Below are 13138 nucleotides of genomic sequence, written 5' to 3' on the forward strand. Positions count from 1 at the left end.
ACTTTGTGAAGCTTGCCAGAAGTGGTCTACTTATGAGCTGGAATTCTATATAGTGGTACAAGCTTTGAAATATTGGAAACATTATTTAATTCATCATGAGTTTGTTCTTTATTCTGATCATCAAGTTTTACGCTCTATCAAGACTAACAAACATCAAAACCGATTGCATGCTCAATGGGTTGAATATTTGGAACCATTTAATTACATCCTGAAGCATAAATTTGGTATTCAAAATAAGGTTGCAGATGCTCTTAGCCGATGTGATTCCTTATTGGTAACTGTTCGTAGTGAGATCGTTGCTTTTGATTTTTGAAAGATCTTTATCATGATGATCCAGATTTTGCAGATATGTTGTACAAGTGTTCTTCCAATCTATCAGGTACTACTGATTATTTACTACATGAGGGTTTTCTTTTCAAAGGAAATTATCTTTGCATTCCACAGGGTTCTTTACGATATTTTGTTATTAAAGAACTTCATGGTGGAGGCCTTGGTGGTCATCTTGGTCGTGATAAAACTCTTGCATTGGTTGAAGAGCATTATTTTTGGCCTTCTTTGAAGCGAGATGCTGCAGATTTTATCCGATGATGTTTCATATGCCAATAATTCAAAGGACAGAGACAGAATATTGAATTGTATACACCTCTTCCCATTCCTTCTAGCCCATGGGTTAATTTGTCTATGGACTTTGTACTAGGACTTCCTCTACACAGCAAGGTAATAATTCTGTCTTTGTTGTTGTGGATCAATACTCTAAAATGGCACACCTTATTCCTTGCAAGAAGACAATAGATGTTGTTAATATTGCCAACTTGTTTTTTAGAGAGATTGTTTGTTTGCATGGTGTTCTTGAGTCCATTACTTCTGATCGTGACTCTAAGTTCCTTAGTCATTTTTGGCAGACATTGTGGAAACGTCTTAATACTTCTTTGAAGTTTAGTAGTACTACTCATCCCCAGACTAATAGCCAAACAGAAGTAGTCAACCGTACTCTTGGTAATCCTATCTGTTACATTACGGGTGATAAACCCAGACAATGGGATTTTGTTCTTTCCCAAGCTGAGTTTGCGTATAATTCTTCAAAGAGTCGGTCTACAGGCAAGTCTCCTTTTGATAGTGTGTATTCTCATTTGCCTAACAATACTTTGGATCTTGTAGCTTTGCCTTCTTTGCCAGATACACATGCTGATGCAAATAAGTTGATTGATAATGTGCAAAAGTTGCATGAGGATGTGAAAAAAAATCTAGAGTCTTCTAATGCTAGGTACAAAGCAGATACATACAAACATAAGCGACTCATGACTTTTGAAGAAGGTGATATGGTTATGGTTTTTCTTCGTAGAGAGCGTTTTCCCGTTGGTACTTACAACAAGCTCAAGAGGAAGAAAATTGGTCCCTTACGGATTCTAAGAAAATAAGTGACAATGCTTATGTTGTCGATCTACTTGACGATTTGCATATTTATCCTACATTTAATGTCCAGGATATCTTTCCTTATCATGGAGATGAGTATATTTCTTTACCTGAGGTGAAATCGAGGTTGAGTTCTTTTCAAGAACGAGAGACTGATGCAGGACAGTAACATGTTTCTAATTAAGAACATCATAGGATGTAAATATTCATTCATTCAATATTATCAATTTATCAAAGTCTTTTACTTACCTTTTAACTTTTAATTCGCTTATGCTTCGTCACAAGGCGAGGGGAGCTAATATAAGGCGCGTGCCTTTTGTGCCTTCTTCTTGCACTTTTTGTTGAGGTACGAGGCGCACAAGGCATGCGCCTTATCAACATTTACAGTTTTTTTCATTTTTTTTTTACGAAGTTTGCTATATGTGACACATTTACACTCGATCTAATTGTTCTATGGTACAAAAAATTGTACAAATTTAATAAGTTTCATCTTAGAGTACACTCAAAGTTTTAATTTTGACTAGTTTTTGTTAAGTTGTATGGATTGAGAGAAGACACAGATGGATTAAATGAAATTTTACGGGATTCATTCTAAAATTCGAATAATGTGTTCTATTTCATGAAGAACTCATTTGGCTCAATTCGATTGATTCACTCTTTTAGTTTATTGAAGTTGAGCTAGATTGTATTGAGAAATACAAATTTTATTTTGCTAATGTTTACAATCATATAGAATTAATTTTAATATTTGGCTAAGTAAATAAGTGATAATTCATGTCATATTTATTTTTTTTAATTTGTTAAATTTATATTTTTATTACTGCGCGTCTTAGTTTAGTAAGGCGCGCAATGACTCGCGTCTTGTGCCTAAAGCACAAAAAAATGTGTTACACATAAGGTGCGCCTTCATGCCTTCACTACACTGGCTGAGATAGAGACTTTACACTACTTTCGATACGGAAAGAAATGGATATAATATCAACGCATATCATCTTTGATTCTTGACTATATATTCATCATGCAATAATTAATCCAACAGAAGATTATTGTTTAATGTAGCTTGTGTTGAAGTCATTCTTTCTGGCTCAAGTACATTGTGTTGACAATTTGACCTCAGTTCATGATTATATTTCACATTTCAAGGGTGCAGTTTTTTTTTAAAAAAACCCCCGGTTTGACCTCAGTTCAATGAATGATTATATTTCATAATTGCGTTTTATTTCAATTATTCACTTAATTATAAGGTTTGGCTAAAAAATGACATTTGTATTATTTTTTCATGAATAAAATTGTAAAAATAAAAATAAAAACGTTATATACTTATATATCAAAAATTTTAAATGTAAAAATATATAAATTATATATCAATTTTAAAGAAATATATTCAAAAAAAACCCCATTTTTTTTACCGTTAAAAACCTTTTATTGGACCGAATATTTAAAAGTATTATTGTTGAAAATTTCTCTTAGTAATAATTGACGCATCAACTTTTGCAGCTATGGTAGCAGGCAGCAAATGTTATACACTTACACTTGAGGCGTCGGAATTTAGGGAAAAGGGGGTAAAATAATTGCAACAGTACCTCTCACACTTTGTAACAGCACGGTGGTAATTGCAAATTTTGATATTGTTTTTCTATTAGTAATTACATCTACATTTCAGGACGATGACGCTGCACCAAGTAATTTAATATTTTAAAAAAAAAAACAAGTTGTGAAATTGTATTACAAAAAATTGAAGAAACAAACCAATTCGTCATTGATGATCAGTACACATAACTTTTAGTTTTATATTCTCAACAATTAAATATAATATGTCAACAATTAGTAATAGATACGATGCAATCTTGGAAATTAAGGAAACCATATGCCTAGTTCCTCCCTGAAACAAGAAGTTATTGAGTGTTAAAACTAAAAGAACGAATATATTGTAATATGGTTCTAGCTCATGTATGAAACTAATACAGATTGGTAAATTAATACTTAATCAAAGAATATCTTATGTATGTATATTCGTACAAGCAGAGTTATGTAGCAGACTGCCTAGTAAGTGTATAGGGATTTCATGCCTTACATATACAAAAATAACTTATAGACATCCAAGTATGTGTTGTTACTTGGATGAGAATTTATAAATATCCAAATTAAATCGCACAGAAAATAATAGCGTGATATAGATCATAGATGGCAAGGAAGGGACAACAGATCAAGACAAAATTAGTATTCCAACTGAATGAGAATTTTGCTGTTAGAAAATATATGGCTTCGTCAAAACATTACTGCCGCACCTGTTTTCCAATACACTATTATGGTCAATCTCCCATTATTCAAAGTTTCAAACCTTACGTAAGGAAGCTTGAATAATGAATAACGACCCCTTCTACATACTGCTATAAAAGCCAACCAAATCTTACGTACAAATCCAACAACACTACCTTAAATTGTAGCTACACCTTAAGTTATTAACCTTGCAAAGAAGAACAAGAGGGGGAGGGGGAGGAGGAAGAGGGAAAGAGAGAATAGCAATATTATCTCTTTCATCTCAAGTGCTACAAAGACAGTGTGTTCAATCTGATTAAAGCTTTGAAGGGAAAACATGGCACTGAACAACATAGATGGAATTGAAAATGGTGTCCAAGAAATTCAAGAGAACAAACAATCTGGTAAGAGTTCCAGAATGTTGTTCATAGCGAAATGGTGGCTTCTGTTTGTAAATATTGCATGTTGTGCCGTGGGCACAATTGGAGGTCCATTACTACTTAGGCTGTACTTCTTGCATGGCGGTACTAGAAAATGGATTCCTGGTTGGTTACAAACTGTTGGCTTCCCAATACATCTTATTCCCATTGCAGTCCTTTATTCACGACGAACTCCGGGTGTTAAGTTCATGGCTTCTCCTAAGCTCTTATTATGCGCTGCAGTAATAGGAGTCTTTGCTGGGCTTGACAATTTTATGTACTCACTTGGCTTGTCATACCTTCCTGTCTCAACATCTTCACTTCTTCTTGCAACCCAACTTGCTTTTACAGCATTCTTTTCGTTTATTATAGCCCGACAGAAGTTCACTCCTTTTACAATCAACGCGGTGGTCCTTATGACTTTGGGTGCAATTATGCTTGGGTTAAGGAGCAACGGTGATCGTCCACAGGGTGTCACTAGTGCCGAGTACATGCTGGGCTTTATACTTACCATCGCTGCTGCGGGATTACTTGGATTCATTTTACCCGTCACAGAAGTTACTTATGCTAAAGCTACCAAATCCATCACTTATTCCATTGTATTGCAGTTCCAATTTTGCACAGCTCTGTTTGCAACAATCTTTTGTAGCATTGGAATGCTTATAAACAAAGATTTTCAGGTAAAAACTAATCATGAAATAGTTAACAACTCAATTGGTTTTACTGATTGTAACAATCATCTCTAACAGATTTTGTGGTTATTTATTGAATTTGTTTCAGGCAATACCAAGGGAAGCAAGTCAATTTGGATTGGGCGAACCGAAGTACTACTTTCTGTTAGCATCAAGTGCAGTTGTTTGGCAACTGATGTTCCTAGGAATCATGGGAACCATCTTTTGTACCAATTCTCTTTTTGCCGGAATCATGAATGCAACACTACTACCTTTAACACAGGTTGCTGGAGTGATTGTATTCAAGGAGAAGTTTACGGGAGAAAAGGGTATGGCATTGGCTTTAAGTATTTGGGGATTCGCCTCTTACTTCTATGGAGCCTACAGAGACAACAAGAAGCAGACACATAAAGAACCAGAGGACAAATGAATAAACATTTAGAGTTGATACACACTTTAATTTTAGTAACTTACATACGTAGTGTGACTATAGGTCGATCTATAATAATTATATGGAAGGTGGTTAAATGGTGATAATGAAAATTAAAAATTATCATCATTTAATTATTCTTGCCAGGAGCTGCTATATTTTCTGGCTGTGGCTTTGTGAATTACAAAGGTGATTAAACGATGATAATGAAAAATTGCATCTTCTTTTAAAGTTCCTTCTTAATTTATCAATCTCTCGTGACCGACTATATGTTTGAGTATCACGTCCATTGTAATTGTAACATTTCCCTCTAGATCGATTACAAATCCTATCAATCTCTCCTAATATGTTATATATATTGGAATTTCAAATTGCTCGCCTTCAGATCATTGAATACCATTTTCAGATCATTGAATACATTTCCCAAGGCTTCAGACCTTCAGTTAAGGTTTTCACGATATAGACTGTAGTAGCCATGGATCTTACATATATGAAGGATTTTGGAGAGACAGATGTCACTCAAAGAAAGAGAGGACGCATCAAAGCCGATGATGCTGCGGAGTATAGGAGCATAAACGAGTTAAAAGGATTCCCCGGTCCAAAGGGTGACACGTGGAGTCCCACCATCCGTGAGATGAGAGGGAGGATAGTGTGACTATATAAGGGAAGAGAGCACATGAGTCCTTGCGCGACGAGTTGGAGGCACAATTATGTGAAGTTTGAGGAGATTGATGAGTGTTGCCAGGAAGGCTAGTCTTGAGGATGACAGGCGAGATTTAGTGGAGTAAGTTCAAGGCTACCTTCTCTTGAGCTTTCGGTGTCTTTGAAAGTTCAAGGGCTCCCCACTTCCCTAACTCTCAGCAGACATTGCCTTCACACCCTTCCTATATTTTGAGCACGCCTCAACTCCACTTTTATTACGAATTATTCATGTTGGGTCTCCGTCATGATCCGAATAGTCACTAGACAATTGAACCCACACCTGCACCTTCTTTGGATCATTTCCACTTGTCTCTCCGGCCAACAATCTCCACCTTCTTATGAACTTTTGTCTTCTTTGAACCATTTTTTCCTTTGCCCGTATAGTTGGAATTAGCTTCGCCTTTCTAGTCTTTTGACGTAGGTCAGTTTTGCAACTCATCAACCCCTATTAGCCCAATTTGCTTAAAAAATGTATGCACCTCATTAACCACTTCTCCCCACCATAAGCGGGCATTTGGATGTGCATATGGATGCCGACTAACTGATATAAGTGGGATTGCAGCTTCAGTGTCTCTCCCATTAACTCTCATGACAAAGGCATCCAAGCACTCCTTAACCGACGCAATTGGCTGCTGACTCAATGGCATACCCTAGGCGAAGCCTAATTGCATGGAAAAACGATCTGGATGGTACCCTAAACTGCTGAACTTTGAAGGATCTAGATTCTAGAATCAAGCACTTGAGCTATTGTAGAGAAATGTAGAGAAAAAACGAGTTTTTCTCTGCTTTTCACATTCAGAGCTTCCAGCGCCAGAGAGGAAGCGACTTCGCTTCGTCCATGGTCCAAATTGAATTATGCCACCCTTTCACCACCAAGGAAGGGCTATGAGCGCTTCGCCAGCCCCTTTGTTTTGTGGGCTCGCTTCAAGAATCATGTTTTGGTTTTGGTATAAAAACAAAATCGCCATAATGAAAATCTAACTTTTCCAAAACCAAGAAAGAGAAAGATTACAAGAGAAGCAATTCTTTGTGAGTTGAGTATTCATTCTTTGTGAGTGAATTGAGAGACTTGTAACTGCTATCTCGGACATCTAGTAAAGCTTGGAACTCGCAGTGGGACGTAGGCAAATTCGTTAATCACGATATATATCTCGCCTTGTGGTTTGTTCTTCTTTATATTAATTGTTTTACTTCATATGCTTGTTATTTGATATTGGTAAGTGTTGGGATATTGCTTGGAGGGTGTTGAAGAAGTCTTGTCTAGTTTGAAGGATCGATCTTTGTGTAGGATTGATCCGCTTGTCGGGTAACGTTGTTTCCACACCGTTATATTCACAACAATTGGTATCGAGCTTAGGTATACGATCTAGGATTTTGAGTTTAGTGCTTTCGAAATTTGTGTAGACAAGGTGTTCAATTAAATTCGAGGTGAAAACCGTTTTTTTTATTGTGTGTAACTTGAAAGATGGCTCCCAAGATGTCAAACGCAAGGTTTGAAGTAGAGAAGTTTAATGGGAAGAATAACTTTGGGATTTGGCAAGTCCAAGTAAAGGACATCCTTATCCAAAAGGTTTGCCTGAGGCTTTAAAGGGGATTAAATCTAAAAAGTATGAGTAATGATGATTGGGAAGAGTTCGATCTTCAGCCCGCTCATCAATCCGGTTATGTCTTGCTAATGAGGTCATGTATAGTTTGATGGGAGAAAATACATTTGCCGGTATTTGGCTCAAACTAGAGTCTATGTATATGACCAAGAGCATGACGAACAAGATGTACCTTAAGAAGCGTCTTTATCGGTACATGATGGTCGATGGTTCAACGATGCAAGAGCACGTTAGTGAGTTTCGTCGACGCCTAGCGGATTATTTGAATGTTGGTATGAAGATGGATGATGAGGATCAAGCGGCATGTTTAATATTCTCCTTGCCGAAAAGCTATGAGCATCTAATGACTACATTCATGAACGAGAGAAGTCGTCGATCTTGACGAAGTTCGAGTGCACTTCTTTCTTATGAGTTGATGAAGAAGACACGTGTAGAGAATAGCATTGATGCAAGTCGGGGCTAGTGGCAAGAGGAAATTAGATGCGAACGAAATTATTCAAGTAATGATAATTCTAGGTCCAAGTCAAAGAAGCCTTTAAAACATGTGTACGATCTTCAATTGCAAATGAAAAAGGACATTACGCAAGTAATTGTCCTCACCAAAGAAAGAGAACAAGAGAGATGGTCGAAGAAAGGTAAGGCAAAATTTGAGGCAAATTATGCTTCAGCTCTGAAGATTTGAGTTCATCTACGTGTGTCCACACAAGACTATACTATGAATCGAGAGGTGGATTCTTGATTCCGGATGTTCCTATCATATGTGTCCGAATAGAAAGTGGTTTACTTCTTATGAGAGCATTGATGGTGGTTCATTTTAATGGGTAATGACGTTGCTTGTAAGGCGGTAGGAATTGGAACTATAATGGTCAAGATGTATGATGGTGTAGTGAGGACTCTAACCGATGTGAGACATGTTCCCCGAGCTAAAGAAAAGTCTTATTTCTCTTGGTACCTTGGATTCCAAAGGCCACAAGTTTGTGGGCGAAGGTGGAGTCCTAAATATTGTTAATGGCTCTTTAGTTGTTATGAAGGGTCAAAAATATGGAACCTTGTATACTCGATTGGTAGTACGGTGATAGGCGATGTAGCGATGGGTGCATGTAGTAATGATTCCGAAAGTGCACTAAGATGTGGCATATCGTTTAGGGCATATGAGTGAAAAGGGTTTGTCCGAGTTGTCTGCAAGCGGTTTCTTGAAGAACTTGAAGAAGCCAAGTATGGGGTTCTCGTGAGCATTGGCGTCTACGGGAAGCAAAGGCAGAGTCAAGTTCAAGTCAAGCCAAAGACCTGCCGACAACAACAGCATCCTTAATTATGTGCATACGGATGTTTGGGAACCCTCCGTGGTGGCTTCCAAGGAGGTAACCGCTATTATGTCTCATTCATTGATGATCATACTCGCGCTATGTGTGGGTGTATATGATGATGAAATCGAAAGATGAAGTGTTTGAGACATTTAAGAAGTGGAAGGCAAGGGTTGAGAATCGCATAGATAGGAAGGTAAAGACATTACGGTCTGACAATGGTACTGAGTATACCTATGGACCTTTCCAAGAGTTCTCCGCGGCGCAAATGGGAATTGCCGGATTAATCGATACCGTCGGGGCACGCCACGTGAGAATGGAATGGCAGAGAGGATGAATATAACTTTGCTTGAAAGAGCAAGATGTTTATTGTCTAATGCCGCCCCAGGCAAAGAGTATTGGGCAAATGCAAAGTCCATGGCGTGTTACCCGTCTTATAGGTCACCAAGCATTACCGACTATAGATTGCGGACACCTTATGAGGTGTGGTCGTAACCCACCGATTATAGTATCTTGCGAAAGTGTTTGGATCGACAAACTTACTACCATGTGAGGGGCGAAAGCTAGATCCTGTGAGCTAAGAAGACCATATTCTTAGGAAGCCGCGAATGGGGTAAAGCGGATACGATTGTGGTGTCTAGAAGCCCCCACAAGTTCCCCGGGTCGCAGAGATGTTACCTTTGATGAGACTTCCGTGTTATATTTCATGAAGTTTCCAGGCGGGCGTAATGGGCGAATGGTCCATAGAAGTTCAAGCTAATGAGCTTGAGTTATCCGATGCGGCCAGATGATTGGTTAGATCATGATGAGGTACCAAATCATGGAACCACAAAGAATGAAGAAGGAAGAAGAGCAAGAGCATCCGCGAACTTGTCGTATGACCACAGGCCCACGAGACAAGTTAAAGAAGCTGCACAAGTATGGGCACGAAGCCGTGAAACACTATGGTCGTGGATTTAGTGGCATATGCACCGAATATCGAAGATGATGAGCCGGATAGCTTCAAGGAAGCCGTTAGAGATGCTCATTACGAGATTGGTTAGTAGCTATGCAAGCGAGATGGAATCTCTTGATAAAAATCACACATGGGACCTAGTTTTATTGCCAAAGGGCAAAAGGACTATCGGCAATAAATGGGTGTTCGAAAAGAAAGAGGTCCTTCCCGAGTCCGACAAGATCGGGTACAAGGCAAGAGTGGTAGCAAAGGGTTTTTCACGTAAGGAAGGAGTTGACTACAATGAGGTATTTTCCCGGTGGTCAAACATACGTCCATTCGTGGTGTTATTAAGTTTAGTTGCCCACTTCAACCGGGAGTTAGAGCAACTTGATGTGAAAACCGCTTGCATGGGGACTTGGACGAAGAGATCTATATGAGACAACCCGAAGGGTTTGTCGCTTCTTGAAAAAGAAGATTATGTATGCAAATTGAATCGGTCATTTATGACGGGTTAAAGCAATCGCCCGTGCAATGGTACAAGCGCTTTGACACATTCATGATGCAACATGAGTACACACGGCGTAAGTATGACCGCCGTGGTCTACTTTAGAAGGCTTCGTGGGTAATGACTTCATCTATCTCTTTGCTTTATGTGGATGACATGCTTATTGCTTCCAAAAAGCATGGTGGAGATAGACAAGTTGAAATCTCAACTTAGCTCGAAGTTTGAGATGAAAGACTTATGTGGAGCCAAGAAGATACCGGGCATGGAGATTGACAGAGATAGGAAGAAACGACGGATAGTTGTATCTCATAAGAAATACATTCGAAAAGTAATTTCTCGATTTGGTATGGAGAATGCAAAGTCGGTTTCTACACCTTTAGTTTGGGCATTTCGGCTTTCGACTAAGTTCTCTCCTAGTTCGGTGGAGGAACAAAAGCATATGGCAAATGTTCCTTATGCAAGTGCCGCGGGCGCTTTGATGTATGCTATGGTGTGCACTGCGCCCGGACATTTCCGCACGTGCGCTTAGTGTTGTCGGCCAGGTATATGGCAAATCCGGGAAGCAAAGATTGGGAGGCGATGAAATGGGTACTAAGGTACTTGAAGGGTACCTTGGATGTAGGATTAGTTTATGGTGGAGGCACTTGTTATGTCGGTGGGTTTGTGGATTCGATTATGCAGTGATCTAGATAGACGACGATCGACCATCGGTTATGTGTTTTACGATGCATGGTGCACCGGTTAGTTGGAGGTGTATGCTACAGCTACAAATTGCTCTATCTACTCACCGGCGCAGTATATATGGCAAAGCTAGCAGAGGCAAAGAAAGAGGCATTATGGCTTCAGCGGTCTTTTAGATGATTTGGGTATTGAGCAGAACAGTGTTGCTTTGTATTGTGATAGTCAGAGTGCTATTCATTTGGCGAAGAACCAAGTTCATCATGGTCGGACCAAGCATATTGATGTCCGTTATCACTTTATACGGGATGTCGTTGAGGATGGTGATGTTGCACTTGAGAAAGTAGACACCCATGACAATCCTGCTGATATGCTGACAAAAGTTGTTCACCGGAGTTAAGTTCCAACACCGTTTGGACTTGCTCCAAATCTACATGTTTGAAAGAGCCCGTGTGGGCATAGCCGCCGGGGCGGTTATTCGCGAAGTCTTCCTTCTTTGGAGGTGTTCTTCTTGGATGTGATCTTCTTTGGATGTGTTCGGCTTGGTTTTATGTGTTAAAACCTCACCGAGGTGGAGAATGTAGAAATGTAGAGAAAAAACGAAGTTTTCTCTCGCTTTTATCGATGAGCGCGCCAAGGCCAGAGTGAAGCGCGACTTCGCTCATGGTCCAGATGAATTAAGCGACCGACCAGCGCTCGCCGCCAGCTTCGTTTTGTTTGTGGGCTTCGCTTTCTGAATCAGCGGTTTTGGTTTTTGGTATAAAACAAAATCGGTTTTGTGGAAAATCTAACTTTTCCAAAACCAAGAAAGAGAGAGATTACAAGAGAGCAATTCTTTGTGAGTTGAGTGTTCATTCTTTGTGAGTGAATTGAGAGACTTGTAATCTGTTATTCCGGACATCTAGTAAAGCTTGGAACTCGCAGTGTGGACGTAGGCAAATTGCCGAACCACGATATATCTCGTCTTGTGGTTTGTTCTTATTTTATATTAATTGTTTTACTTCATATGCTTGTTATTTGATATTGAGAAGTGTTGGGATATTGCTTGGAGGGTGTTGAAGAAATCTTGTCTAGTTTGAAGGATCGATCTTTGTGTAGGATTGATCCGTTTGTTGTGGGTAACGTTGTTTCCGCACTGTTATATTCACAACAGCTATATATGTATTCCAATTTCCAAATGACAAGAGAAGGGCAAAGATAGTGTACTATCTAAACGTGATTACTTCACTTAAGCTGAAGTGCTCAACTACTGTTGCTCAACTACTGTACCACAGCTTTTGGATTTTTGAAGTTCACCTGAGGAGAGAAGGTGCATAATAACGAATAACTCCAAATCCTACAAAATGCTTCAACTATTGCGGAATTTCGTGAACTGGTTTTAAATCTCAAAACCAAGGAACTAACCATACTTGAAATGTTCAGTTATACAGAAACTTTCGATGGCCACCAAAAATGAAAATTTCACTTAACTTTCGGAAATTTAGTTCCTTGCTCAAAACTTTATCGGTGCTGAATGCGACTCGTAATCTGCCTATAAGTCATCAAAAATTTCAGCTGTCGGCATTTTCAACAGGTTTGATTTTTTTTCTGAAATCAAAATTTTCTTGCCATTTCGCTTGGGAACTGTACTGTGCAATACTGAAACTCCTTAGATAGGTTGTTTCTTAAAATTCAAGAAAACATCCACTGGTGACTGGCCGACCACATTTTATTAGCAAAAAGAAGAAAAAACGCCACTCAACCTCACTTGCAGAAAAGTAAGAAAACAACAAGGGTGTATAACTGCGGACCTCTCCACTCTTAAGGTTCGTAACATCTGAAATATTGGTCACTGTCAACATATTTAGCACATCCTGGTCCCCCAGTTACCCTCGTTCCTACAATCTATTTCTGGTAATTTCCAACCTGAATAAGGCTGATAGGAGAAACATGGGAGCAAGTGCATATCCAGGCGCAACAAAACACTACTCGTTGCAATGGGATGAAATGTAAATGAGAATCATAGGAACCGTTTTCTGTACCACATTTTCCCTTCCCTGGAGTCGTGAATGTAACACTACTAGTCTACTAGCATACCTACACGGCTATCAGATCAAATGTACAAGTGGGTTTTCACCAAGACAAGTTTACATGATTAACAGGGCACCGTCTTGACTCAAACTGTATTGAGCTTCTCCCAATACTTTTATCAGTTCTATGGAGCAGACTAGCACAGC

General features: G+C 39.1%; 1 protein-coding gene across 1 annotated transcript; it reads left to right on the forward strand.

The window, feature by feature from the left end:
- Positions 1–3825: 3825 nt before the first annotated feature.
- On the forward strand, positions 3826–5423 carry LOC147486122 (purine permease 3-like). Its single transcript, XM_086570314.1, has 2 exons — positions 3826–4771; positions 4872–5423. The coding sequence occupies exons 1-2, from the start codon at positions 4010–4012 to the stop codon at positions 5190–5192; spliced, it is 1083 nt and encodes a 360-aa protein (XP_086426440.1). The 5' UTR covers positions 3826–4009; the 3' UTR covers positions 5193–5423.
- The last annotated feature ends 7715 nt before the right edge of the window (positions 5424–13138 follow it).

This window comes from Coptis chinensis, chromosome 7, assembly GCF_015680905.1.
Source record: "Coptis chinensis isolate HL-2020 chromosome 7, ASM1568090v1, whole genome shotgun sequence".
Lineage (NCBI taxonomy): Eukaryota > Viridiplantae > Streptophyta > Magnoliopsida > Ranunculales > Ranunculaceae > Coptis > Coptis chinensis.